This window comes from Trichoderma reesei (assembly GCF_000167675.1).
Source record: "Trichoderma reesei QM6a unplaced genomic scaffold TRIREscaffold_15, whole genome shotgun sequence".
NCBI classification, from domain to species: domain Eukaryota; kingdom Fungi; phylum Ascomycota; class Sordariomycetes; order Hypocreales; family Hypocreaceae; genus Trichoderma; species Trichoderma reesei.
Genome location: NW_006711162.1, coordinates 440,931 through 467,857, shown reverse-complemented (window position 1 = coordinate 467,857; position 26,927 = coordinate 440,931). Strand labels below are relative to the sequence as shown.

The 26,927-nt window shown below is 53.2% G+C and overlaps 10 protein-coding genes across 10 annotated transcripts; 6 read left to right on the top strand and 4 right to left on the bottom strand.

The window, feature by feature from the left end:
- Positions 1-227: 227 nt before the first annotated feature.
- On the bottom strand, positions 228-2,721 carry TRIREDRAFT_122811 (uncharacterized protein). Its single transcript, XM_006966939.1, has 6 exons — positions 2,597-2,721; positions 2,484-2,519; positions 2,317-2,409; positions 1,394-1,737; positions 1,249-1,331; positions 228-1,186 (listed from the first exon to the last, which is right to left on the bottom strand). Exons 1-6 carry the CDS (start codon positions 2,597-2,599, stop codon positions 660-662), a joined length of 1,086 nt encoding a protein of 361 aa, XP_006967001.1. The 5' UTR covers positions 2,600-2,721; the 3' UTR covers positions 228-659.
- Positions 2,722-8,476: 5,755 nt separating this feature from the next.
- On the top strand, positions 8,477-9,503 carry TRIREDRAFT_109321 (uncharacterized protein; the record flags this gene model as incomplete). Its single annotated transcript, XM_006967037.1, has 4 exons — positions 8,477-8,553; positions 8,622-8,808; positions 8,874-9,160; positions 9,236-9,503. 4 exons carry the CDS (start codon positions 8,477-8,479, stop codon positions 9,501-9,503), a joined length of 819 nt encoding a protein of 272 aa, XP_006967099.1.
- An 877-nt stretch (positions 9,504-10,380) lies between these two features.
- TRIREDRAFT_109320 (uncharacterized protein) lies at positions 10,381-10,872 on the top strand (the record flags this gene model as incomplete). The annotated part of the gene is made up of 1 exon (XM_006967036.1): positions 10,381-10,872. One exon carries the CDS (start codon positions 10,381-10,383, stop codon positions 10,870-10,872), a length of 492 nt encoding a protein of 163 aa, XP_006967098.1.
- Positions 10,873-13,215: 2,343 nt separating this feature from the next.
- On the top strand, positions 13,216-14,364 carry TRIREDRAFT_109319 (uncharacterized protein; the record flags this gene model as incomplete). Its single annotated transcript, XM_006967035.1, has 1 exon — positions 13,216-14,364. One exon carries the CDS (start codon positions 13,216-13,218, stop codon positions 14,362-14,364), a length of 1,149 nt encoding a protein of 382 aa, XP_006967097.1.
- Positions 14,365-14,627: 263 nt separating this feature from the next.
- On the bottom strand, positions 14,628-16,335 carry TRIREDRAFT_4774 (uncharacterized protein; the record flags this gene model as incomplete). The annotated part of the gene is made up of 6 exons (XM_006966866.1): positions 14,628-14,681; positions 14,733-14,810; positions 14,872-14,971; positions 15,024-15,355; positions 15,411-15,890; positions 15,964-16,335. The coding sequence occupies 6 exons, from the start codon at positions 16,333-16,335 to the stop codon at positions 14,628-14,630; spliced, it is 1,416 nt and encodes a 471-aa protein (XP_006966928.1).
- A 941-nt stretch (positions 16,336-17,276) lies between these two features.
- Positions 17,277-18,809, top strand: TRIREDRAFT_109317 (uncharacterized protein; the record flags this gene model as incomplete). The annotated part of the gene is made up of 1 exon (XM_006967034.1): positions 17,277-18,809. One exon carries the CDS (start codon positions 17,277-17,279, stop codon positions 18,807-18,809), a length of 1,533 nt encoding a protein of 510 aa, XP_006967096.1.
- Positions 18,810-18,993: 184 nt separating this feature from the next.
- Positions 18,994-19,978, bottom strand: TRIREDRAFT_65021 (uncharacterized protein; the record flags this gene model as incomplete). Its single annotated transcript, XM_006966938.1, has 3 exons — positions 18,994-19,379; positions 19,453-19,634; positions 19,695-19,978. The coding sequence occupies 3 exons, from the start codon at positions 19,976-19,978 to the stop codon at positions 18,994-18,996; spliced, it is 852 nt and encodes a 283-aa protein (XP_006967000.1).
- A 1,829-nt stretch (positions 19,979-21,807) lies between these two features.
- Positions 21,808-22,369, top strand: TRIREDRAFT_65133 (uncharacterized protein; the record flags this gene model as incomplete). Its single annotated transcript, XM_006967033.1, has 3 exons — positions 21,808-21,855; positions 21,944-21,993; positions 22,063-22,369. Coding segments are annotated over 3 exons (405 nt in total), but the record flags the coding sequence as incomplete, so codon positions are not given.
- Positions 22,370-23,673: 1,304 nt separating this feature from the next.
- TRIREDRAFT_65232 (uncharacterized protein) lies at positions 23,674-24,591 on the bottom strand (the record flags this gene model as incomplete). The annotated part of the gene is made up of 1 exon (XM_006966937.1): positions 23,674-24,591. One exon carries the CDS (start codon positions 24,589-24,591, stop codon positions 23,674-23,676), a length of 918 nt encoding a protein of 305 aa, XP_006966999.1.
- A 779-nt stretch (positions 24,592-25,370) lies between these two features.
- On the top strand, positions 25,371-26,524 carry TRIREDRAFT_109313 (uncharacterized protein; the record flags this gene model as incomplete). The annotated part of the gene is made up of 3 exons (XM_006967032.1): positions 25,371-25,949; positions 26,033-26,374; positions 26,444-26,524. The coding sequence occupies 3 exons, from the start codon at positions 25,371-25,373 to the stop codon at positions 26,522-26,524; spliced, it is 1,002 nt and encodes a 333-aa protein (XP_006967094.1).
- Between the last annotated feature and the right edge of the window lie 403 nt (positions 26,525-26,927).

The following is a 26,927-nucleotide window of genomic DNA, read 5'->3' as shown; positions in this document are numbered from 1 at the left end:
GCTAGGCTTTGCAGTGTGTATTCTGCCATTGTTTTGGGTGGCCTGCTTCAAACCTTTGCTTATTCGAGACCATATTGACGAGCAAGGTCATTGCAGCCGTGGCTTCAAGGTTGTGTTATGGAATTCTGGCTTTTATCTCGGAAGAAAAGTAGGTTGTTGGTATGTGCTCGCTGTGTTGAGCTGGGCAAATGGACATAAAAGGTAGACACAGGGACCTTAGCAACTTCGAGATTAAAAACTTGCCGATAGGAAAAATGTAATGTGGAAAAATCATTTGAGAGAATATACTCCATGACTCTTCGTTACTCGGCGCCGCATATATACAGACGGGCCAGACAGGGAAATATTAAAGCAGGTTGCTGAGGCCCTTGACGGAAGGGCCATCATCATCAAGATCTAACTCGCACTCCGTTGTGCACAGTCTTCACATCTAACTAATAAACTGATGAAACTTCTCCCACAGCATGATGTATGTTGAAGTCAAAAAACCAAAGAAAGCAAGATGGACCCCATACGCCGTAATTTAACCCCATGGAAGCGCTCTGGCATTCCACGATTATCCTCTTATTCACATTAGCATCTCATAACTGTGCGCCTTTTCCTCTTCCGGTGGGTTGAGAACAGCCCTCCCAGTTGGTATCCGAACCGTCCTCATCCACTTAGACCTTGCCAAAGATGGAGGTCATCAGGACCCTGGTGATGCGGTACGGGTCGGCGTTGGAGGCAGGGCGGCGATCCTCAAAGTAGCCGCAGCCACGAGCGGCGGTCTCTCGGGGGATACGGATGGAGGTGCCACGGTTGGCAACGCCCCAGCTGAACTTGTCCATGGAGCCGGTCTCGCAGTCGCCAGTGAGGCGCTGGTCGTTGTCCTCGCCGTACTCCTCAAGGCACTCGGCGTGGTGAGGCTCGAGGGCCTTGAGGGCCTCCTCGATGTACTTCATGCCGCCCTCGGCGCGCATCTCCTTGGTGGAGAAGTTGGAGTGCAGGCCGCTGCCGTTCCAAGGGCCCTTGATGGGCTTGGGGTGCAGGGAGACCTTGGCGCCGAACTCCTCGGCGATGCGGCTGAGGAAGAAGCGAGCAATCCAGAGCTGGTCGCCCATCTCGATACCGGTGCAGGGGCCGACCTGGAACTCCCACTGGGCGGGAAGGACCTCGGCGTTGGTGCCAGAAATGTTAATGCCGGCATCTGAAAGGATATCCTGTTAGCCTCTCTTCGTTTCTACTTCAAAATAACAAGCAGCAACTTACAGAGACAGGCCTTGTAGTGGGCCTCGACAACGTCACGGAGGACGACCTTGCCGGCGCCTACACCGCAGTAGTAGGGACCCTGACTGTATCAAAGGCGTCAGTAAACGTTCAGGGGTGCAGCGGGCGAATAAAGGGAGTCACATACGGAGCAGGGAAACCACCAACGGGCCAGCCATAGGGTCTGTCGTCAGAGTCGAGGAAGGTGTACTCCTGCTCGAGACCGAACCAGGGCTCGTGCTCGGCGTGGGCCTCCATGACCTTGGCGCACTCATGGCGGAAGTTGTACTTGTTGGGGGTGCCGTCGGGGTTCCAGCACTCGGCGAGCACGATGATGTTGGGCGAGCCGCGGAAGGGGTCGTTGAAGACGGCGCAGGGGCGCAGGTAGACGTCTGAGTCGTGGCCGAGGGCCTGGTCGGTGGAGGAGCCGTCGAAGTTCCAGACGGGCAGGTCGGCGACTTCGTACTTCTTGTCCTTGAGCTCGGGGAGCGTCTACATTCGGGCATCCAACGTTAGCAGCAAGAACACAGACAAGTGCACAATGGTTCCATCATGGCGTCACCCCTTCTGCCTCCGTTCTCGCCGCCCGCGACGATCGATGCCACCAAACCCGATGCTGGCCGAGTCATACGGGGCAACGCAAGTCATGGACGACACGGAGCGGGTCTCTCTGCTCCGTGCTGGGTAACGGAGAGACCGGGGGGGGGGGGGTGTTGGGGCTATTTTGGGGAGCGGCGAGGCTGAGCTTGGCTGAGAGGGAGAGACACGAGTTTGGACTCATCCCTCGCGAAACCGCAAACAGCCAGGGCCTTGAGCAGGAAATCAGGTACCACAGGAGCATCCATCACAGCCGGACACGAGGACTCTCGCCCCGACTCTTGACTCTCCTGTCTGTGGTCTCTGAATTCCGGCTCTCAAGCCACACCAAGACACGCTTCTCTCGTGGCGTCTCGTTGGCTCCGTTGCCCCGCCACCAAAAACCGGGACAAGTCGGGGTTGCATGCGCTATGCAGGACGATGCACAATGCAGCCGACAGGGGTCGAGATAAGGAAAATGGAAGCGGTACACACCCTTGACTTTGATCGAGTGCCGCCGGTCGAGTCGATCCAGACGTACTCGGCCATGATCTTGCCCTGCTGGTCGAGCTTGAGATACTTATTCAGCTGTGGAAGGGCGCGGAGTCAGTAATTGTCGAATCTCAGATTGGGTTGTTTGTCGAGGATGGAGGGATTCGTACAAGCTCAGTTCGAGACGTTGAAACTGCTCGGTTGGCCTATTCGCGCAGCAAGTTAGTATCCAGATGGGAGATATGCGCGTGATGCCAATCTGTAGGAATGGAGGGCGGCTCACCATGATGGGCGGTTGTGTGTGTGGTGATGTGGGAAAAGAGAGGAAGAGAGGAAAACGACGCGATAGAAAAAGGTGTTGTTTGCGAATGAATGCAATTCAAACAGAGTGTTGGGATATTATGCTCAAGTAGAAGGAGAGAAGAGAGATCGAGGCGTCCAAGATGCCACGGGCGACGAGGTTTATGTATCCCCCAGCTGGAAGCAGCCGCACTTGAGATTCTCACCCGTGGGCGGCGCTATGGCAGGAGAAAGTCAGATGGGCACTGTGCAATACTGTGTAAGGATGTACCGGCTGGTATCAGGTCCTTTTTCTGGTTTGGGTCTCTTGGTTCTTGGACACTTTCGGAAGATCCCCCTCGTCAAAGTGATGGATGCAATCATACTACCTACCTCTACCAGACACCCTTACGCTGCCAACCGAACAACTTTCGATCATTATCGCAACCAGTCCTTATCTCTGACTCCTTCGTCTTTGAAGCCAGATGACACTGAATCACTGCTACTGGCGATTGAATCTTCTCGGTTCGTCTAGTACTGGATTTGCCATACCTAGGTAATAACCATCACCATCAGCCTCCTCGGCTGAAACCTGTGTACAGGCAGTACAATCAGTACAATCAGTACCTCATCGTCGAGCATCTCACAGTCTTGCTCCATTCGCCCACAAGTCGCCCCCGTATTGTCACTCATTGTGGAGTGGCCGAGTTACCTTATTGGAGTTGCTTTGCCACATGAGAGGTCCGGTCCTGTTATCTTGGTGCCACCTCTTGGTAGTGCGGCCCTGGTGGATGGGGCCGGATTATCGCGTGGTAGCGGTACGGAAACAAGGAGGCCATCCCCAGCTGCGGCATCACGATCTGCCTGTACTTGTACCTTTGATTGCATCACGGGTTGTCCCTGTGCGCAATGGCTTGCAGGTCACGACTCCTGTTTGCCGGGCAGGTTGATCCAGAAGCTCTGTAGAAGAAACCAGGCAGCACTACAGTACTTGGCTCGACCCTCTTCTTCCCCATTGAATCTTTTGTCGAGTCAGAACTGCCTCTTCTACAGATATTACACACAAACCATACTGAGATACCGACTATACCTACTATCCATCCATCTCTCACCAACCCAGCCTTGGTAGGTATTATTAGAACTGGCTCTATCAGCCCAGCCTTTCCCCCTCTCCCCCTCCCCAGACTTCCCTCGTAAGAATCCCCGAAAACTCAAACCAAAAGCAATTGTAATAAATCGCCTGTACTTTTTGCCTCCGTCATCGGTACTTGCGCGTCCCGTCAGCTCGCCCTCCCGCCTACACTGTACTGTACGTGTACGAGGAACTCCTCCCATCCCGCAAAAAATAAAAATAAAAAAGTACAAGTACCTCGAGTCCCTGATAAGGGGGCTCAGCCAGAGACCGGTGGTGGCTGCTCGACCGCTAGTCGGGACCGGCTCTGGACTCTGAGTGGCTGCAGCGCCCGAGGCTTTGCTCATTGAATCGTGTCATTAGATTCTCGATTGTCGGGGGGTGGAAATGGAGATGCATCAAAAACACCTCACAGAAGGGGGCTCGCGCTTCCAGAACGGCTGGACCAGTGAACCTGCTCCGATTACCATCCGATGACTTGCGATATGACTGTCCGGGCGGCTTCAGGTCACTATCATCCTGGCCTTGGACGATCTGGAGCTGCGGAGTTGCCTGCAGGGTCTGATCAAGTCTGCTTCTGCTTCGTTGGGTGCGCATCGTCAGTCTGACTGCAGCCGGATGCATGTGCTTCGCTGGCTGGGGGGGATGATGATTGCTTCTCTGCTGCTTTGTGTAATATACAAATGTATCTGTACCACTGCCTACCGGCAGCCTACAGCGATTACCCGTAATCTTGACGGTATGGTTACCACCTAGCCGTTACCTAGTTGGCCAGCAATATCTCACGAAAAGGGTCGAGAAGCAGCCACTCAGCCGTCACGACCTCGAGGCTGTGCGCCTCAAACCAGCTGAGCTGAGCCACTGCTCCGATTCCAGAGACGAGTGGCTAGGTACTGGACCTTACGGGTATGGTACCTAAGGTAGATAGTACTCGTACAGTGACCAAACCTTGGGAAGCGGTCACCATTACCTCAAAGGGCATCCCAGCGAGATTCATGCGAGAAAACTCGAAACGACGCGTCCAAGCGACGGCGTTTCCGCGTCTTAGCTCAGGCACTCGCGCCTCCCTTGACACCCGCATAGGTATCTGCCTAGTACGAGCAGTACTCGTAGGCACTGATACAGTATTCCGGTACCCCGTACGGACTGACGAGGTCAACTGGCTGGCAGTTGGCGGTACTATTACGGGCCACCGAGCATCTCACGGCTGTGCCTGTTTCGAGGCGGTGGCATGCGCCCAGAACAAGCTTCAGCGTCTTATTTTTGGTTTTCTTTTACGTTATGATTTAGGCGCTGGATCGAATCGGCTTATGCCGAGTGTACGATATGTCAGGGACGTGTCACCAAGCATGGCTGCCGGTACGACGGCGGGAAGCACGACAAGCAGCACTACCATCTTAACATCTGCCGGGTCCAAGGAGAAGCTTCCACCAGGGCGCAGAGGAAAAAGGGGGAAGAGGCAAGGCAAGGCTCGTCCCGGTTGTTTGTACGTACGAGATATGCGGCGCCCGTGGTCCGTTCGCCGCTTGAGGGCATCGTGTTTATCGCAGCGCATCACGAGGATGCCCGTGAGCTTTTCGGCTCCGTGCCCACAGACAGCCGTCTCTGGCCGTGTGTGCGTCCGCAAGCGGCAGTCTGACATGCGAGCACAGTGCAGAGGCCGCCTCCCAGCTTGTACTTTATCTTTTTGTCTTCTTCTGGTAATACTAGCGTTCTCCGGCTGATCCCAGACAAAGCGTCCAAGGCAAGGGAGAGAAAAGACGACGAAGGTGGTGAATCCGAGGAGACGGGCGATCCCCAGCTTGGCTTCTGTTTCGGTTCCTCGCTTTCGGCTGCAGTTTGAGCCGCTTGGGCAGCCAGAGAGAAAAAATCGACCGAGCCGCGGATGCTGTTGCAACGTTTGGACTCCCTGCTTGCGGCAGAAGGGAGATTGATTCCTCTTTGAGCATGCAACCTGTTGGGCTGCGGCTAATGCGCAGAGAGAGAGAGGCATGTCACCATCGATTGGAGACTGAAATGCCAGGGCGAAGAAACAAGCCTCTCGCGAGGGCGAGCCAGTGGTTGCACATGCAAAACAAATCCCCTTCCAACTGCCTCGCCTTCTCTCTCCCTCCCCCCTGTCCACCACTTTTACTGTGTACCTGGCCATGGCTTCACGAACGCAGCTGATCAGAACCGCTTCCATCCAGGCCAGTTCCTCCTCGATTCTCTCGCGATATCACTTCGACCAACTCCCACATCGACAAGTACAAGGGCAGACCTGCTCCGTACCGTGCCCGATCGAAGCCACAGCCACGGAGTACAAGGCCCCAAGACGTTTCTCCAGCCATGTCCCCGAAAGGCTCATGACACACTAGCCGCCACATTCCAGGGTCTTCTTATCGTCTGCTGCTCATTGGCTGCTCATCCCCCGGATTCTTCCTTAGGAGATTCCTCCATCGAAGACACCAACAGCATCTGGCGCACCCACACGCGCACACACACATACACACAAACTGAAGGAAACGCAGAAGAGAAAAAATTCAGAGCAAGGGCCTGACCCCGAGTTTCTAGCCGCTGGTGGGGGCTCTCGATAGCGATCCCTGGTGAAGATTGAATCTTGTGACGAGCAAAAAGCCTTCCCCCAGACCAAAATCACCACCCCCGAAATCGCTCAGCGGAGCGGGAGGGAGGGAGGTTCCATCTCCAGAAACGGGTCCGTCTGGAGGCTTGTCGCGCAGCAGCTGCAGACTCTTTAACGCGTGGGGAGCCAAGGGACACAGCGATTCGACTTTGCCTGAATTGCAAATTGTCCGGTTCGTCGGCTGCTCTCTGTGTCCCCTGCTATATCGCCGAGGACATGCGTTTCTGCAGGATGTAACGCATGCCTCCCACGCAGCGGCTTTTAACCCCTTCAAGCATGGGAAAAAGGAAGAAAAAAAACCATCTGATACTCCTGATGGCCCCCAAGGCTTGATATGCCTCAATCGTTGAGTGAATGCAACATGTAAAAGAATGCGCTCTACCAAGTCCCAAGGATGGTGCTTGAAGCCATCGTTACGTGACCTCGCGACACCACAGCGAGTCCGATCAAAGACGAACAAGATTATCCGTTGAAGCGACAGGCCTCCACTTGAGCGGGCTATCCCGGCAAGGCAATCTCCAAGCCAAACAACAGCCCGGAAAGTCTGTCTCTGGTTTGTCGCACGTCGGGAGAGAGAAAGCCCGTGAGGCTTCTTCAACGAGGAGCAGGACCCCTTCGATGAAGCAATCGTCTCTTGCGAATTCGGAAAATGCATCTGCCGATCCGGGGTCCTTGATGTGCTTATGGCATCATCAGTGGCCATCGATCCGATCACTTGGGAAGTTTTAGATAGTTGAAGCCGGTTTTGACACATGCAGTGGCGAACACGAACGACACGAAGTGCCGGTTCAGCCACTCAGCAAGGCCAGTCAGTAAGCCGTTGAGGCGTATAGGTAGTTCAACGTCGTACGACGAGAGAGAAGCCACTATTACTTCCAATGTCATGTTTGTTGTGAACGTCGTTTGCTTTGCGTGTTGCTTGCTTATACATAGGTAAGCCTGATTACTGATGTGGTGTTGTGTTGTAGGTTATGGAGGACAGGGGTACAGTTTCTCAAAGGTTGCGTTGTCGTCTCTATGTCATCTTCCTCTGGTTAACCTATGGTTGAGCAAGTTGTCGCAACGTCATGGCAACAGACTACGATCAGGCACTAGATATGTAATATCTCCTATCGAAACTGAAATCAAGTTTACTACCTAGTACACGCAAGAGTAAACTGAGCCCATAGATGATGAAAGATCGCTGCTACTCCAGAAAACTAATGACTAACAAACAACGACCCCCCCCCTGTGCCCCCCAAGGCAAAACGTCATACGCGTATCGTTCGTCAAGCAGGCTGGATCTCTGCTACTACATACTACCTACCTAGTAGTACTATCTGCTCCCTAGCCGTCCTCGTCAACGGGGAGTTAGCCCTACAGTCGCCGTTGAATGTATGCAATGTGTCAGCCCTTGCGAAGAGAGTTTATTCTATTTTCAGGCTCAACAATCGAGCTGGGCCAATCGATAGCTCGAGGGCAATGGCCCCCTGCTAATCGTTGCTAAACGAGGCCAGTTGCTGTTAGAGCTTACTTCCGACGACCCTCTTCTGCGATGCTTCGCTTTTGCGCTGTTAGAGATGGGCGAGGGAGTTGGCCCGGGAATGCTCGCTCTTTGCTTGCATAACTTCGTATTAGAGAACTTGGCTCATCATTATGTATGCAAGATGTAGTCTTCTTTAGGCGTCTCGATCACGTCTATAGGACGAGATATCGTGCAACTGAAATGCCTACCCTAACACATCGTGGCGTCCCTGTCAGCATCATGTCCAGGCCCTCGGTGGCCTAGCCCAAGGCTCTCTGGCTTAACATCGAATCAGCCCTTGCAATTAGTTTCTTGCTGTCCAACTCCGAAATATCGTTGCTCCGTGTCATCAGATTTACGCCCGACCGGAGCTGCTCTGCTGTCCGGGTTGACTTTACGGCTAGGATAGCCGAGACCCTGTGCCCCTGTCTCCGTAGTTTTGCTGTTGGAGGTTAGAGGATAGAGTGTTGATTTGTCGGGGGGGATGAGAGAGAGATATGTATATAAGTTTGTGGACCCTATTGTTCAGTGATAGATGGCCTGGGATTCTGGCATTTATACTCGAATAGACCAGAAATCAATTGTCTCCTGAGCCTTTGATATATCCAACCAATCCCAAACCATCATGTCTCGCCTCATCGACAGACTTCCCACCCCTGAAAAGGTCAAGGAGAAGAAAGTCATCGTCTTTAGCCGCAGCCGGTGCGTCACCTTCAGCTTGCTTGACCTCTGTTCAATGCGGCGTATTCCTAACTCCTGATCAATGCCAGTGTCGGGACATTTTCTCTCTATCAGGCACTCAACAAGCTCGGCTACTCCGCATATCACATGTACGAAGTCGTCCTCCAGGGAACCACCCACATGGCCATCTTCGAAGAGGCCATCCGCTGCAAGTACCAAGGCGCCGGGAAGCCTTACGGCAAGGCTGAGTTTGACAAGTGGCTCGCCAACTACGATGTATGTTGAAAGCCGTTTCAAAAGCCAACACGTTTGACTAACAGCGATTTTCTACTTCCCCATAGGCCGTTGTCGAGATTCCGCAGTTCTTCATCGAGGAGTTTACCGAGTTCTACCCGAATGCGAAATTTATACTCGTCGAGCGCGATGCCAATGCCTGGGAACGGTCGATGAACAATACCATTGCCGGCATGTTCAAAGCTTGCAACTCCTTCCCCATGAGCGTCACCCAATACGTTGATCCGTGGGTCAAGGCATTTGTTGGGCTTCACATTGCCTTTGAAGAAGTCATGTTTCATTACAAGGGCATCAAAGGCGGCATGGAACAGGCAAAGCGGGACGGCGTCCTCGAGTATGTTTTTGTCTTCTTGTCTTTCTCTCCCGTGTATGAAACAGAATAGCTAACGCATGATGTGTGATTTTATAGTGCCCAAAAGGTCAAACGCTTAGTCCCAAGGGACCAACTTCTTTGTTGTACCCTCGAGGGCGGATTTGGCTGGGAGCAGATATGTCCCTTCCTCGACAAGGACATCCCCAAGGACCCGTATCCCATAGGCAACGCGCCTGCGCAGTTCCAGGAGCTTGTCGACCGGGTGATTACTCCTCAAATTAAGGCTTCGATGGTAAAGGCGGCTGGGGCACTTTTGATGCCGCTGGTGGCTGTAGGGATGCTGGCGTATATGAAGCGGCGATGAGGGCTGGTGAATAGCAATTGTAAGGGTCGGGAGTTCTCTCAAGTTGGATATTTCGCGGGCTAGGAGGGTATATCTTTAGTTGATCGAAATATCTGGGATAACCTGGGGTGTACTCAGCATTAATTGGGTATAGTACAGTCTTCAGAAAGTTTTTGAACTTCGAAGAGATATACTCTCGTACTTCTCGTCGATCGAAATGGCACCGTTGACGATTATGAAATCCGTCTTCTGCTTGTCTTCGGATCGATTTCCCTGTCCGTCGGCCTTTGACACAGTGACAGTCATCTCCCAGGATACCTCAGCTCTCCCTTACTACTAGGTACTTACCTACGGTAAAGTAGTTGGCATGGAGGAAACATCTTCACGTCGGAGAAACCCTTTGCAATGCAGGCATTCTAGCATTTCTTGAGCATAATTGTTTGGCATCCTACCTCGGTATATCTGAGCTTCGATATGCGTAGTGTTTAACGAAGCCCTTGTCAGATTGTTCGTAACTCTGATCTTCTCTGTATCGCGGATGCAAATATCGTGTTGACTGCAAACATGTTTGAATAAAAGGACCTAATTCAAGTGAGGTGAACAAGTTCTGGGCAAAAAGTGAACTCGATGCGTCGGCGTGCGGTGAAGACCGCCTGGCAGAACAGACCTGTAGGGGCATTTCCTCCTGGCAGCTGCCCATATGCGCCCGTCTGCCCGAATCATCTTCCCTTCTTCCCTTCTTGCCTTATCCCACCTTTACCACCAAACAACTTCTTCTTCTCGTTCAAGTTTTCGCATCAAACCATCCTACTTGCAACGTCTCTCCGTTGTTTGCAACCCCCCTTTCATCCAACATCTTCGCATCAGCCAAAGGCTCCTCCATCCACCAGCCCCAACCATGCATCAGCAAAAGGTCAAGGCCAGCCTGAAGGCTCTCCGCACCCTCAAGGAGATTGAGCGCGAGCTCAAGCTCTTTGGCCTTACCAACCAGGGCGCTGCAGCCATCGTCCGCTTCGCCAATACCCTCAAGAGCGTCCGCAAGCTCCGGGCTTCCCACATTCTCTTGTTGACTCCTGGCCGTCGCCTCCATCCTCCTTCTCCGCTGTCTCAGCACGTCTGGAACCAGGACGAGATCGAAGATGAACTCCCTGCCTCTGACGGCCTCCTTGGCGAGGAAGAGACTGAGGATGCCTCCTCCGCTTACGACGACGAGACTTTCCACTCTGCTAAGGAGGTTGTTACTGTTCGTCTCCCGCCCGCTCATATTCCTCGCAACGCTTTTGGGGAGTCTTTTCTCCAGGCGTCGTCTCTCGTTGATTTTCTTTGGCTGGCTCCTTTAATTTCTTTGGGAAAGGAGTCGAACGCCACTGTCAACAATGCCTGCCATTGAGCATGATGAAATTGTCCTCGCTGACCGACATCGCATTCAGAGTCAGTAGTTTGATTTCTCCCACGACATCCTTCCTGATATCAAAGACCATTTCGGCCGGCGTCACCCTGCCTTTTCCCTGAAGCTAAAGCCAAGGCTGAAGCTGAAGGCGACGAAGAGTGACGACCTCTCGAACAAAAACGATAACGGAAGGGGGATAGTGATGGAACATTGTCAGACGGAGGACAACAAGGGAGAGGAATCTTGTCGTTTAACATTTTGGCGTTCGGGGCGGATCTTTCTTTACAGGTTTTAGCTACGGAGAGAAGCTTGAAAGCCCACTGGGGCGGGTTCATCTATTCATCATTCGAACATGTCTTCTAGGACCTGTAGCTCTGACAACACATGGCTGACTATTTCGTCCACCTCTTTTTTTTCCACTCTACAATCACTTGAATGCGTAGGTAGTTGTATAAAACAGCTATGTTAGGCCCATCACAGTCACTTCCTGCTGGTGACTCTTGGTTGAAAACTCTTCGAGACCGATTTCTAAGAGGCTCCTTGATACAGAGGTCACGGATGTGGGCGTGTTCTGGGCATTCCCCCAGCACCCTGCGCGAGCTTGGCTCTGTGGTAGAGGTGTAAGTACTCTAGCTCGTCCGTCTCTTGGGAAAGATTTCCTTCAATCCTTCAAGGCTCTTCGTGTTCTCCTGAGTCTCGGCCGCGGGTGTCTCGATCACCCTGTGTTTTTGGAGCTATCGTGATTGTAGGCAGTCTGGTTGTTTTGGCTTCTCCAGATAGTTTCGAGATTTCAGCAAGAGGGTCAAGTAACATGCCTCTTGAGTTGTGAATGGAGCCTGGAATTGCAGCCTCTCTTCTCGTGGTACGCGTTTGGGATGACTGGCTTGGTCAAGCGGTGCTAAGGACATTGCTTGGTGCAGAGCCATTGGGCCTGATCTCTCGATATCGAGGCTATACCGTCACTGTTGCACTGTCAAAAGGATCACTATCGTTTGGGCAAATTGTGTCGTGTCTTCGCATTCATCTTTTCGACATCGCAATGGTCTTGGAAGAAGCTCTTTTGGGCACTGCGAGATGTGCCACGTGAAGCATTTCGAGCCGACACCCGCATCAAAGGAGAACTGAAGAAAGACAGCCAAGACATTAGTGACTGTATTTCCAATGGGTAGCATGTGACATTCTGCCAGCTTTGAAGGTGATGCTCTCAAGGGGGAAGCTCTGTTTGGGCGTGAAGTTTGAGCGCACCTGTTTAGTGAGAGAAACAAACACCAAGTTTCAGTTCCACCCTACGGGAATTGAACTCTTTGACCCGGACTTGATCGAACAAAAACAATTCTGAAGAAATGAACGAATATGGCGTTACTCTTCAGAAATGTGCAGCAACGTTCCTCGTCAATGTGTTCAAGAATCGCAACATCGCAGGATGGCTGACGCGCCGAGTTCGTCCGAACGGTATTCCAAAGCCCATGGACACCTCAACCCAGTTGCAACGAATTATCAATCAGGCATCATCGCAATAGCCCGCATATACCTACTTTTCACTCGCAAAAGCGCAAAAAGTTGCGGCCCATTCGCATCTGAAATGGGCGGGCATGGCGCAGAATAAGCTTGACACATAGAATTTGGAATCAAGGGCGCATCGTGCTGCAGATCCCCTCAAGGCTGAGAGTACATAGCTTTGAACAGCACAAGGGAGCTCTCCGTCAAATTGGGTAGCAGAGCTGTCTTCCCTCTATTGAGTGCTGACGGGATGACCAAATGCTCTGGAGCTGTCTTTCTTGTTCGAGTCGATTGTCCGGGACCTTGCGTGCTAGACGCAGGGGCAGCCATGGTGTTGGTCAGAAAATAGAAACATATGAGGATATTGCACCATTGCTTTGTGACGAAAACTTGAAGCTCTGCATCAGCGAAATATGCTCGACTCGCCCAAAGAGGCAATTTATCCAGGGAAACCTATTAGATTGTCTATGAGGGGAGTGTTTGTGGGAACTGGATGTGGAATAATGTCTGGTCTGTGGGAGTTGACGATGATACATGCCCAGCCAGCTATAGCCTCAGCCGCTCAGCCTCACTCTTCAGACCCCAGAACTCTCAACTCCACAGTAATCAGCTTTGACATCCTTGGGAGACTCGGGAGCCAACATGTAGGGAAGTAATTGGGATCAGAGTTGCCTGTCTCTGAGAAGTTCAGTATATATAACGATGGCAACAGCTCTTCCTTTCCCTCCCTCATCACCACATCTCCACATCTTCCAAAAGCACCCCCCCTTCAGCTACCACAACCTTTGACTCAAACTACACACTTCTTCATTCTGATACATAACCAGTAGTACCATCAAGACCATGAAGTTCTCGACACTCTCCTCCATCGGCCTCACCAGCCTCACCGCTGTCCTCGCCGCCCCCAGCGCCAGCTACGGCCGAGCGCCCTCCAAGGGCGCCGTCTTCGCCCTCACCAACGCCGTCGACAACGCCGTCATCGCCTTCTCCCGCAATGAAGACGGCTCCCTCATCAAGACGGGCACATTCTCCACCGGCGGTCACGGCCAGGGCGTCGACTTCGACACGCAGGGCGGCCTCCAGCTCAGCGCCGACCACCGCTTCCTCTACGCCGTCAACCCGGCCGACGACCACGTCACCGTCTTTGAGGTGGCCAGCGGCGGCTCCAGCCTCAAGAAGATCCAGTCCGTCTACGCCGGCGACCAGCCGCTCTCCATCTCCCTCAGCAGCACCGGCTTCGCCTACGTGCTCGACGGCTCCGTTGCCTCGACGGGCATCTTTGGCTTCAAGGTCAACCGCCAGACGGGCCTGCTCTCGCCCCTGACAAACTCCACCATCGCCACCAGCAGCCCCATTGGCGTCCCCGGCACCGTCACCTTTGCCCCTGACGGCCACTCGCTCATCGTCACCAACAAGGTCAGCAGCACCATTGACGTCTTCTCCGTGGCGTCCAACGGCCACGCCAGCCTCGGGCCCTTGACATCTGTCGCCTCCAGCGGTCTCCGTCCCTTTGGTGCAATCTACGGCAGGTCCAACACTCTCTACGTCGTCGAGTCCGGCCTCCCTGCTCTGGGCAACGCCGCTCTGTCGACGTACCATCTCAACGGCGGCCAGTCGCCCGTGCTCGAGCCCCTGACCAAGTCGGCCAAGAACCAGCAGACGGACGGATGCTGGGTCGTGGTGACTCCCGACGAAAAGTTTGCCTACACTGCCAGCTTCATCACGGCCGCCATCTCCAGCTACTCCGTCGCCAAGAACGGAACCGCCACCCTGATCAAGGGCGTCGAGGCGTTCACTGGCGAGGGAAGCGAGCCCGTTGATCTTGCTCTGAGCAGCGACGGTGCTTACCTGTACAACCTGCTCCGTGGTAGCGGCGCCATTGCTGCTTGGAAAATACAGGCTGATGGATCTCTCAAGTCGATTGGTAACTCTTTCGGCAAGGGACAGGGCATTCCTGTTGCGGATGGTGCTTCGGGCCTGGCCGCGTATTAAGGGAACTTGCATATCAGTGGAGTAGACTTGGACCGCTCAATACAGAGGAAATAGAAGGCGTGATGATGGTCGGCACAAAGATTGTATTTCTTTTGTCTTCAATGAAGTTAGTTGATCTAATAGCATACACTTACTGCCTTAATGTATCTTGTCTATTCATACCCTCAGAGATCAGCCAGCAAGAACTCTGAAACCAATAACAGACGGTTTTTCGAACGGCGTTATCCAACTCGTCCCCATGAAGCTATGTTATGCTCACTCCCTCAGGCCTCATTTGTCTTGAGGCCAATCTCTTCATGAAGCTCAATCTCTATTTGCTGAACGTCCAGAATCTTCTTGCCAGTGCGGACATCTTCAACATCGGGCACCGACGAATGCTTCTCGCCCTCGAATATAGCGTCAATCTCTTCCAACGTCTTGCCCTTTGTCTCTACCCAAAAGACGGCCTGAACAAACTTTAGTACGACGACGGAATACCAGGATAATTCAATGTGAGGAGTCACCTACAATGAGCACAAGAGTAACAATGTCCCATGACCCGTTGACGATGTATGTCTTCCACCCAATGTTGTTCAGTGCAATGGGCATGACGAATGTGAGCAGGAGCCTAGAGCATAAGGTCAGCGAGAAGTCTATTTACTCGGTTCAATCATACTCACGCCAATCCATTCAAACTGAATCCCGAAAGCGCCAATCCGTTGGCTCGGATAGGGTAGTTCATCACTTCTGGCGGGTAAAGATAGAGCAAAGGCGTCCAAGCAATGGAGTAGATCCCCTGGAAGATGAACATGACAGCGACGTCACCGTAGATCAAGCTCTGGGAGGCGCCATCCGGATCGTCCGCGTACATTTTGGACAAGCCGCCGATGATGAAGAGGCATACAATGAGGAGACTCTGAGAGAGCAGGGCAGTGGGCTTGCGGCCCCATATCGCGGCCAGATGAGTCCCTGCAAATGCACATAATAGGCACCAGACATTGAGGACAACATTCTGTAGAGACATGATTAGTCTCTGGATCTAACTGAGGCAGTGGGGATGAACTTACGGCCTTGAGCTGGTCGTTGGTGTCTGTGATGCCTGCCGTGTCCAGCTCGCTTCCCAGGTAATACGACGCAATGACATTCCCAGCAATGCACGAAAACGGCCCGACAGACGCTCCAATCAGTGTCCTTTTGCGCGCGGTGGGAGTCTTGATGATTTCCAGAGGACTCATAGTCATGTCGTGCTTCTTCTCCCATTCCAGAGTATCGACAATCTCCTTGTATACGGCCACCACCACGGGGTCCGCAATGTCGCCATTCGAGTTTGTCTGAGCGACTGAGAGGCGAGCATCCTCGTAGCGCTCTCTGCTGACGAGCCATCGCGGGGACTCGGGAATGAAGGGGAGCACCAGGATGCACGCAAGAGAAAAGATTCCCTGAAGCAGCGACGGAAGACGCCAGGCCCATGTGGACTGCCACTGACCGGTTCCCAGAGTGACGCCTGCTGCTATCAGCGAGCCTACGTAGTAAAAGTTGTTTAGAATCTAGGCACAGTCAGTCGAGTCAACGTTATTCGGCCCCCATCTTTCACTGATATTGCAGAGAAAAGAGACGCACTCCAACGCCCCAGGCACGATACCTGCTCGCAAACGTCTCGCTCAGATAGACGGCGCCCGCAACAGACGAAATCGCACTTCCCCATCCAAGGACAACCCTCGCGACGACAAACATGGCAACGTTCTGCGCCGCCGTCTGCAAAACAATGCCCAGCAGCGTCACGACCGAGCCCCAGAAGATGGCAGGCCGACGACCCAGCCGATCCGTCATGACGCCCGCCCAGATCGGGCCAAAGAAGCCGCCGATGAAGACGGACGCCGTGTTGAGGCCGGTGGTGGCGTTGTTGAGCTTGAAGTAGTCCGTGTACGAGGGCAGGATGTTGAGGCCGTTGAGCATGGAGCCGTCGTAGCCTCCGGTGGCGGACTGGACCATGGAGCAGACGAGGAGGAGGACGGAGACGGTGGTGGTTGACTCGGGGACCCAGGCGGGTATCCAGGTCCCTGTCGGGGTTCTGCGCAGCATTTTGAGTTGGTCTGGCGGTATCGATGATTCAAGAATAATCAAACTGGGGCAGAGAAAGATTGCCGGATGATGCTGAAGCCCTGAATCGATTCTTAGGTAGTATCTCCTCCCCTCTCCTCTATCGTACCTCCTCTCTTATACGCATCATCCGTCCCCTCCCCCAGACAACCACGGGCCGTCGGCAGATGCATGTTTCACACGCATATCTCTGGGCCTCCAAAACTGGGAATTGTGCTTAATCAGGATGCAACATCAAGTTACTGACACTCCAGGTTGCCTGAGACAAACAACAGGAGTATGAACTGATAGCTCCCCAGCAAAAGTTCACCAAACAGGTTTGCCGGGTATCGGCACACCACTAGATGCGGCATTCTCAAGGCCGATCTCAAGATACCTATCAATAAAGCCATCTGACCAATCCTCATCGCACATTGGCCATTTCCTCTTGGCCAGCCCAGCGCCGTCGGGTAAAAGTGGCGGAAGTTGCATCTGTTTTCTTTTGCGGATTGCCTCTTCCTGCTATTACTTTTCTGGACCCTTGAGCTTCACCTCCTCCTCCTCCTCACTTTTGGCTCTGATTACCCCGCGTTGTTCCCCCATCGATCACCAGATGAAATAGCCAGTCTAGCTTCACTTGACTTGAAGCGTACTTGCGCGGGTAAACGGCTGTTGAGGACGGACGGACACGCACCGATTTGACCAAACGATGATAACAAGATAAAACAAGGACGTCTCAAAGAGTCTATCTACTTACTGTACACACAAGTCATCATTGCCAGCCCGAATAAATCAGGAGCAGGGCTACAAAGAAAGACTAGCAGCAAGTGGCCGTCAGCACTTATCCCAGGATCATGTCAAAGCGACCCGTTATCGCCGTTGCTGGCCTCGCCTGCGAGACATCGACCTTTTCGCCCGCCGTCACCCTTGCGCCAGCTTTCCACCCCAAGCGAGGCGACGAGATTGTCGAGCGATACGAGTTCCTGCACGCCAACCAGCCGCTGGGACAAGAGGCAGAATGGAAGGGCGCCCTCATCGGACACGCGCTTCCTGGTGGGATCGTCACTCGCGAGGCCTTTGAGACGCTCTCGCAGGAGATTGTGGACAGATTGCAGGATATCGTGGCCAAGGACGCGGTCGACGGCCTGTGGTTCGACATCCATGGCGCCATGTGCGTGCAGGAGCTGGACGATGTCGAGGCCGAGCTGCTGAGGCGAGTCCGCGCCGTCATCGGGCCCGATGTCATTGTATCGGCGTCGATGGACCTGCACGGCAACGTCTCGCGAGAGCTGGCGCACCAGTGCGACCTCATCACCTGCTACCGCATGGCGCCGCACGAGGACGCAATGGACACCAAGGAGCGGGCGTGCCGTAACCTGGTCAACATCCTCAAGGGCAGGGAGCCGGGCAAGCGGCCCCTAAAGGCTTGGATCCCCGTTCCTATTCTGCTACCCGGAGAGCAGACCTCGACGCGGATAGAGCCGGCCAAGCACATCTACGCTGCTGTGCCCGAGGTCGAAGCGGAGGAGGGCGTCCTGGATGCGGCCATCTGGGTGGGATATGCCTGGGCTGATGAGCCGCGGAATCGAGCCGCCGTTGTGGTCACCGGATGGAACGAGAAGGCGGTTTCTCAGGGAGCAGAGAAGCTGGCAAAGCTGTTCTGGGATGCGCGGGCTGACTTTAGGTTTGTTGCGCCGACTGGGAGCTTTAACGAGTGTCTTGATGCCGCTGTCAAGTCGTCTCCCGCCGAGCGTCCATACTTCATCTCAGATTCAGGAGACAATCCCACTGCAGGAGGTGCGGGTGACGTGACTTGGGGCCTCACCAGATTGTTGGAGCGGCCCGAGTTCAAGGCACCAGATCTTGGATTCACGGTCATCTATGCAAGCGTTCCAGGACCCAGAGCCATTGACACGGCTGTCGCCGCAGGGGTTGGCGCAACTGTCACTGTGACTGCCGGAGCCGACGTCGATGACATCCACGCGCCTCCTCTGACAATGACTGGTCGCGTCCACTCGATCAAGCACGGCGATCGCGATGCCGTAACCGAAGTCGTCTTGCAGGTCGGCTCCGTGTACGCCATCTTGACCAAACTCCGGAAACCGTATCACAAGGAAAAGGACTTTACCGACTTGAATCTTGCTCCAAGGGCGGCGGACATCGTCATTGTGAAGATTGGGTACCTTGAGCCGGAGCTGTACGATATGGCCAAGGGCTGGATGCTTGGATTGACGCCCGGGGGGGTTGATCAGGATTTGAAGAGATTGGGTCATCATCGGATACGAAGACCCATGTGGCCGTTTGATGAGGACTTTGAGAAGATGCCCGAGTTGAAGACTGTGTGGATCAACAAGTCGAATGAGCCACTGACAGGCCCTGATATATGAGACTGGAAGGAATATATGGAGGAAAGGACAAGACAAAGGCTCAAGGCTTCTGGGGCGTTCATGGTACTACACGCAGACTATTACAATAGCTGCCAAAGTCACGGGAGGCCTGCATACTCTCAAATAAAAGGATTTCTCTCGTAGTGTCAATTCACCAGCCAGCAATCACAACAGAACAAGCAGACTATGCGTCCAAGTCCGTGCCGGAAATGACATCCTTCCAATCCTCTAGCAGCTCAATCGTCTTTCTGCACTTGCCCTTGATAACCTCATACGCATCTTGCCCAAGCGCCATCCTCACAGGGACCTTTTTCCCCTTGGCAACACCCTCCTGGCGCACGAGATCGACTACAACAGCGACTCCTTTCTTCGGGTCACCGGCCTGCGCGTGGTTCTTTTCCGCGAGGAGCCGATTGAAGGCCTTTGACGCTTCGGCGTAGTCTGGGATGCTGGACTCTGTGGTCTTGAGGTTCCCCTGGGAGAGGAGGTCGGTCCTGAAGAAGCCGGGCTCGATGATGAGAGTGCGGAGACCGAGGGGTCTGACTTCGCGGTTAAGGCTCTCAGCCATGCCTGTTCGGTGAGTGTCAGTGGTAACTGGTGGATGAAGCCTTGCAGAGGGTTATTCTGTTGCGAGGAATTTCACCTTCAAGAGCAAATTTGGTGCCTGCGTAGCCTGCGTTGAACTCCATTCCGCTCCAGCCCGATATGGAGCTGATGAAGACGTTGGTGCCTGTCTTTCTGGCTCTCATGTGCGGGAGCGCGGCCTTTGTGACTTTCAGGGGTCCAAAGACGTTTGTCTCAAAGGCATCCCGGAAGTCTTCGTACCTGTAATACATGTCAGTGTTTGTTTGTTGCATTGTGCAAGACGTGTGGATCAAGTCTTACGAAAGGTCTTCCCAAGCACCTCCCAAGACATATGCAGCGTTGTTGATGAGAACATCAAGTTGGCCATAGATTGCAATGGCATTGTTGATGGTCTCGTTGATGCGCTCCTGGTCCCAGGTGACATCCAGTTGAAGCACTGCCGCGCCGGCCTTTTTCAGATCTTCGAGGGTTTCAGGTCGACGAGCCGTGGCTATGACTTTGTCGCCGCTCTTGAGGATTTCATGGACGAATTCTCTTCCAAAGCCGGAGGAGCAGCCGGTTACGAGCCAAACGAGGGGTGCCATTCTATGTATGGTGCGGTAATGAGAGTAAAAGCGCCGTTTGTGTATGTTTGAAGCGAAGTTATTCTGGGTGTATCAAGACTTGATGTTCAATGCTCCTCTTGAAGTGCTTAAATACACGATGGACAATAGATTTGTATCAACAGGTGAAGCTATATCCACCCGCCTATTTGGAGCGGACTGGGGCGGAGCTGCGTTGAGTACATGGAGCGGATGGTCCGCTCGTCCTCTCTGGGTTTCTTTCTGAAGGCGCAACGCCGAATACTTTTCGGTAATTCGGATATAAATGCCTTGCAATCTCATTTTCTGTCGGTGATAGTTGAGATAGGCAAGACAAATATGATGCAGAGCATCGTGTGATGCTGTTCGATGATCCATGAGCTTGTCGGACAAAGGCTGTTTGGCGACGATATCCTTGTGTGATGTTGCATGATGCCATCACTTCTTGCAATAGTTTGTCTCTTAGTCGTCCCTTGGATAATCTTGACTGCTTCATGTTTTATTTTTGTCTAGAATACAAGAATGCTTTCGCCGACCTCAGTGTGGACGGCATATTTGGCACTTCTTGGGTCTGACAGACTTACATCTACGAGACTTTGAGAACGAGCAGGACTTTCGGGAGATAATACTTAAAGGCTGTGTCGATTCAGCAAATTGGCTGACTCTCTCGTTGTTGCTCACATAGAATCTTCTGTGTCCATGAAACGAGACGAAGCTACTTAATTGGCACTTGGCCTGGCCTTGGTTGCTGCCCAGAAGAAGAATGGGGGGAGGACTGCCCGTATCCAAAGTCTCGAAGCTCAAGACAAATTGATCAGCTCCAGAATCACCGGTTAGTCTGAAGATCTAGCAATCAAGCATAGTGATTGCCATGAGTTCCACTTTCGCCATCAAGGATCCAGTCTCATCCTCCCAAGATCCGTGAGGGATTCGCCTCCAAGACAAATATACTCAACGACTATTGATTGCAATTGTATATTAGGGATGGAATATCCCAAATAACTTTGAGAACAGACTTTCGGTTCAGTGATCAGGTTTCATCGACAGGTTACATGTTCTACGATTATTCATGACCCCATGGATTCGCAACATCTATCGGATTTTTCGGATTTTTCGCGATTAAGACAAGAGTCTGAGAAGCATGTGGTCTCTACAAAGACCAACATGCATTACAGAAAAGGGCAACACCTCCATAGACACACATCATTGTCCATATTTTCAACATAGTATGTATTTCCAATAATTACATGTTCGTTTGCGGTTGATGATGTATTGTTCGAAGCAGATTCATATCGAGAAGAGTTGCTTAGTTGTTGGTCGTCTACTTTAGGAAATGGCGGAATTACGCCCGACTCTGTAATGCCGGCGATGAGCATTTACTAATGGATCTCCTCCATCTTCTTTCTCTCAATGTCCAAAAGAAGATCGTAATCTGACTGACGTCGTCGAGACTTGACGAGGCATAAGGGTAAGGCTGTGAGATGCCGGCAGAGGAGGACATCTGTGATGACTAAGCGGCATTCCTAAGCAGCTGACGTCCGTCAGCGCAACTCGGCCAAACATCAACTTCAAGCTGCAGAAGTGAGAGATGCGGTTCACAAAAACATAGCGACAACCCTCGACAAGGCATCTCGATCCAAGGAACAGAGCACTCCTACTATTATACTCAACTTCTCAATCATCTTCAGCCTACTGCGATGCCTCCCAAAGTGTTTGCCTCTCAAGCTTGTCGAGCCTGTCGGTACATGCCCCTTCTCGCCCATCACGGCCTCCTACCTACCTTATCCAGCTGCCTAAGCATCAGACACTGACACATTCCATTACCACATAACAGGCGTCTGAAGAGAAAATGTACCCGAGAGGTTCCTGCATGCGCCTTGGTAAGACCGTTGATTCCTCTACATCCTGACATGCCAAAGTCATCAGCGGCTTCCCTGGACTCCCGTCCCCTTCCTAACCGCTGGGCAGTGCTACCGTCTGGGCAAGACATGCGAGTATGCTGAAACCGCAGCCTCGGAGTCGACAATCTCCTCCAGGCTGAGCCACATCGAGCAGCTCCTCCAGGTCGAGGGTGTCTCTCCGTCCAGGGCCTTCACAGGCATCAGTGCTGCTGCCTTTTTTCCCAGGCCAGCAGAGGCCTTTCCGCTGCCCTTCTTCTTGGATTCAGAGTACTTGACTTCTCAGTCAGTCAATGCTCTGTCGTGGAGTCGGCACCCATACATTCATCAGATTGTGGCCGAACACCTTGACGATGACCGAGTGACTCTCTGTGAACACTATCTCTCCACAGTGCACAAGTGGCTGCCCATGATCAGCCGCAAGCGCCTTTTCAACGAAGTCAACAGTGACGCAACCGAGGTCGATGGCTGCCTTGCCATCTTTCTACTGAGCATGAAGGCACTCAGCGCCAAGGATGGAGAGTGTGCCAAGAGCTCGTCATGGTACCTGCTGGCGAGGACGCTCTGCTCAGAAGCAGAATCGGCGGGCTTTGTGTCTCTGAGGCTGGTTCAGGCTCTTGTTCTGTTGTCGGTCTACGAAATGTCACATGCCATCTATCCCTGCGCATACTCTACTCTTGGTCGCGCATCAAGGCTCGGTGTTTTGTTAGGGCTCCATGACAGAAAGAACAATCAGCTGTTCAAGCCCGCAGAGACATGGACGATGCGGGAAGAGCAGCGCCGAACATGGTGGGCAATTTTTCTGCTTGACAGGTATGAAGCTCATCTCGCGCTTTTCTCCACGGTAAGGACGCAGCTAAGGCATATCTCAGGCTCATGAACATTGAAACAAACCTGCCAAGTACCGTCCCCGAACCGGTCAAGGACGAGCTTTTGCCAATCAACGACGAGGACTGGGACGAAGGCAAGATTGTTCCCAGCGAGCCTCTCTTCACCACGTCCTTTAGCAGTCTGACAGCCGTCGGCTCCTTTGCAAAGATGTGTCAGGCCGCCCATATGCTGAGCAAGGTCTTGTCGCACAGGGCCAGCAAAAGGTCCACGCAGGACGTCGGAAGTCTCCTCCCCGAAGCGCTGGCACTTCACTCAGCCCTCTCAGCGTTGCATCTCTCCATCAAGGAATACATCTCTGGAACAACATCTAGCAGCTCGTCCATCTCAGGCATCATCTCTCTTTCTCTCTGCTGTTCGGCTCAGCTTGTGCTCTACAACATGTACGGCTGCAATGAGCCGCTCGCTTTGGTAGAGCAGAGTCGGATCGCCATGGAGACGGAGATGCAGAGCGTCAGTCTGCAAGGAATCAAGTCCATCTCGTGCAACGTCATGCCGGCCATTGCGCGCGCCAACATTGAGTGCCCTCTCATGGCGCAGTGTCTGTACCATGTGGCCACGGAATGCGCGTGGTTCGTGCGCGAGGACCACGAGCCGCAGATGTACAGCGCTCTGGAGGATGTGGTGCGAGAGCTGAGGTCCACGGGAGCAAATTGGAATCTTGCGACGCAATATCTCTCGTTGCTACAGCAGGGTGGAGTGCTGGATTTGGTCAATGTCGACACGGATGCTTCGACGACGGTAACTTCTTCATCCGGATAAGGTGCAAGATGGGGTCCCTCAGGCTATGTAGTTGCTACCTGGTAAGTTGTCTCTTTTCGTGTTGAAAATGAAGATGTATAAAGCGAGGAAGTTCTAAAGTTCTAATTATCTAGAATCCATAGGTTACTGACTACCTGACACTAACAAGTCTCATACATCAGTCGACTTTGCCACATCGGCCATCTTTGCGAATCCCTTCTGAAACTCGCTCAGTCTCTGCTCAAACAGCCCATAGGAGTCTGACCCGAGTTGAACTCTCAGGGCCTTCGCCCTATCATGCTCCGCCCATATACTCTCAAACAAGCCCTGGCCCTCTACGGCATCAAGTAGTCTATCGCCAAACTTGACTGGATCACCATTGACCATGGTCAAGTCTTTCGAGGCCGCATTGACGAGATCCACCCAGGGTTGGATCACAGGCTTGTAGTCCTCGGAGATGCCACCATCCGCAAGAGAGTTGTTGCCAGCGAAAGGGGTTCTGAAGCCACCAGGCTCAATAATCATGGTCCTGATGCCGAACGGCTCGAGAAGAGTAGCATACGACTCCGTCAGAGACTCAGTCGTCGCCTTTGCAGCGCTGTAGAGCATGTGCTCCGGCTTCGGCACGAACCCCCAAATGGACGAGATGCTGATCAGAGTACCCGTCCGATTGCGCCTCAACGTCGGCAGCAAGGCCTTCCACACGCGAACGAAGCCATACAGATTGGTCTGCAGGTACTCCTGGATCTGGCCCTCGCTCATGTCCTCCACCGCTCCAAGCAGAGTGTTGCCAGCATTGTTCACGACAACCCAGTGGGCCGAGTCTTTGTCCTTGCCGAGCTTCTGCTCCTCTTTGGCGACGAGCTGCTGGATGGTTTGCTCAGCATTGGGCTGGGCAACGTCCAGCTGGAGCCATACGCCGCCGAGTTGGGCAAACTCTGGGTGTTTGGAGGAGGCCTTTTCGATGTTGCGGCCGGTGCCGATGACGCGGTGGCCGGCGCGGAGGGCGCTGAGGGCCATGGTGAGGCCCAGGCCTGAAGAGGCGCCGGTAATGAACCATATCTTTTTGGACACTCCGGTGGAAGCCATGGTGTTTCTTGAGATGATTCGATTGCGAGGTTCAAACTTGTGGCAGAAGATGGGGCTTGTTGGTGAAAGCGTCGAGGACATGAGGTGTCGTCGAGCCTCTTATACAAAGCAATTCAGCACCGGTTTCGATACCTTTCCTGATCCGAATCGACACAAATGATCGCATTTCGGTTCTTTGCTTCCTCCGCTCAGTAATCAGGCACCACCAGAGAAGATTCCTTCGTGGCTCCTAACCAGCCTCTCTGTCCGCTCGATGTCCGCTTCAGCTGTCCACTTTACGCCACATCCCCAGGCACCATGATCCTTATCAGATCTCTCGAACAAGATTAGATCGAAGCTCAACGGAGCTTCAGCTACCGACGCAGCGCGGCCCCTTGCCGTTCCCGCATGCAGGCGGACCCGGGGCGGACACAGAGCGGACACCGTCGGGAGATTCCGCCACTTGGCATGGAAGATGCAGGCAGTGCGGGCTGGGTCTCCAGTACTGGCTTGCCCCCTATCAGGGACGAATGGACGCGAGGGCGTGTTTCGATGGGGAAGACGGAAATACACTTCAATTGATACGATCATTATTAATGTGATTATTCTGTTGGCTGCTCGTTTGTGTCTTGACACTATTTTGTTAATTTCGTTGACAGTTCCATTTTGATCAGATGCATCTTTACAGATCTCAGAACTACTCGACAAACCGTATATAAGAAAGGCAACAACTCCAAGTCTCAACAACTCCAAACTCATCAACATCCTCTCTCAACTCACCTTCATCCCCAAGAAGAGCAATGTCCCCCACCAAAATCATCGCCGTCCTCGGCGCAACAGGCAACCAAGGCGGCTCCGTCGCCGACGTCTTCCTCTCCAGCCCCGGCTGGTCCGTCCGCGCCCTCACCCGCAACACCACCAGCGCCAAAGCCCAAGCCCTCGCCTCCCGCGGCGCCGAGCTCGTCCGCGCAGACATGGACGACCCGGCCACCCTGTCTGAGGCCTTTGCAGGCGTCCACGCCATCTTCGCCGTGAGCGACTTCTGGGGCCTGTACGGCGACCCGGCGAACAAGGACCGGCCCGCGCCCGGGCAGCCGCTCAACGTCTGGGCCGCGGAGCACGAGGTGCGGCAGCTGAAGAACGTGATTGATGCGGCGGCCGAGGTTGACTCGCTGGAGAGGTTTGTGTTTTCCGGCTTGTCGAATGCGACGAAGTGGTCTCGGGGGAAGTACACGCACGTGTACCACTTTGATTCCAAGGCGAGGGCGGAGGAGTACATCAGGGAGACGTATCCGGCGTTGTGGGCCAGGACGAGCGTCTTTCAGGCGGGTTTGTTTCTGAGCAACTTTGTTGGCAATCCGATTATGCGGCCCGTCAAGGTATATATATATATATATAGATATATATGACCACCTGCACCCAGTCTTTCGCAGTGAACGTGTTTGCTAATCAGGACTGACAGAACAAGGATGGCGTTGCGCAGTTTATCGGCAACATCGACGTCGACGTCAAGCTCCCGTTCATCGCCGCCGAAGAAGACTCGGGCCACTTTGTGAAAGCTCTGGTGCAGGAGCCGGCGGGCAAGAACGTCATCGGATACAGGGAGTGGCTCACCCATCGCGAGCTCGCGGCCATCTTCAGCCAGGCGACGGGCATTCCGGCCGAGGCTGTTCAGTTGCCCGAGGGCCAGTCCAAGGTTGCGTCGCCGCCGGAGCTCAAGCTGGAGCTGGATGACAACTTTGCGTACTGGAACGAGTTTGGGTACGAGGCGAGGGATGATCCTACGGTGATTCACCCGCGAGATGTGAGTGTTTGCGTGTTTCAAGATTTGTGAATATGTTTGGTGATTGCTGACGTTTGGAATGGTTGATAGTTGGCGACTCTTGGAAAGCTTGATACTGTGTACAATTACTTTAAGAAGTTTGACTGGGCCAAGATCTTGGACGAGGCATAGATGGATAGCGGTTGTCGATTCTGAATGAATGTCTTTGTTATTTCAAGAGACTCAGTTTTACCTACTGTGATGGGATCGGAATAGGTGGCAGTTGATATCGTCGTGATGCCGTCCAAATAAGTGTCCTCAGCTTACACGTTCCAGAACAATGACGCCCCTCCCACCAGACCACCTCCCTCGACTCCAATGCCATTCCATAACGATTGAATGCCTTTTTCATACAGTACTGAACGCACAGTCCCATCAAAAACTATTCCACCTAGCAGTCAAGACTAGTAGGTAGTTCCCATCTCCACCCCCCTTAGATGGACAAGCAAAAAATGACACCTGAGGGATTCGAACCCTCGCCTATTTCTAGACCGCGAAGAGGGATGCGCTCACAGTGTGAGCTATTCCTGAACAC

What these genes read in the sequence shown, in the direction of transcription:
- TRIREDRAFT_122811 (XM_006966939.1), bottom strand. An exon ending in GCACTCGATCAAAGTCAAGG is followed by an intron (nt 1,738 to 2,316) that starts GTGTGTACCGCT and finishes GCCCGAATGTAG; the next exon opens with ACGCTCCCCGAGCTCAAGGA. An exon ending in CCACTACAAGGCCTGTCTCT is followed by an intron (nt 1,187 to 1,248) that starts GTAAGTTGCTGC and finishes ATATCCTTTCAG; the next exon opens with ATGCCGGCATTAACATTTCT.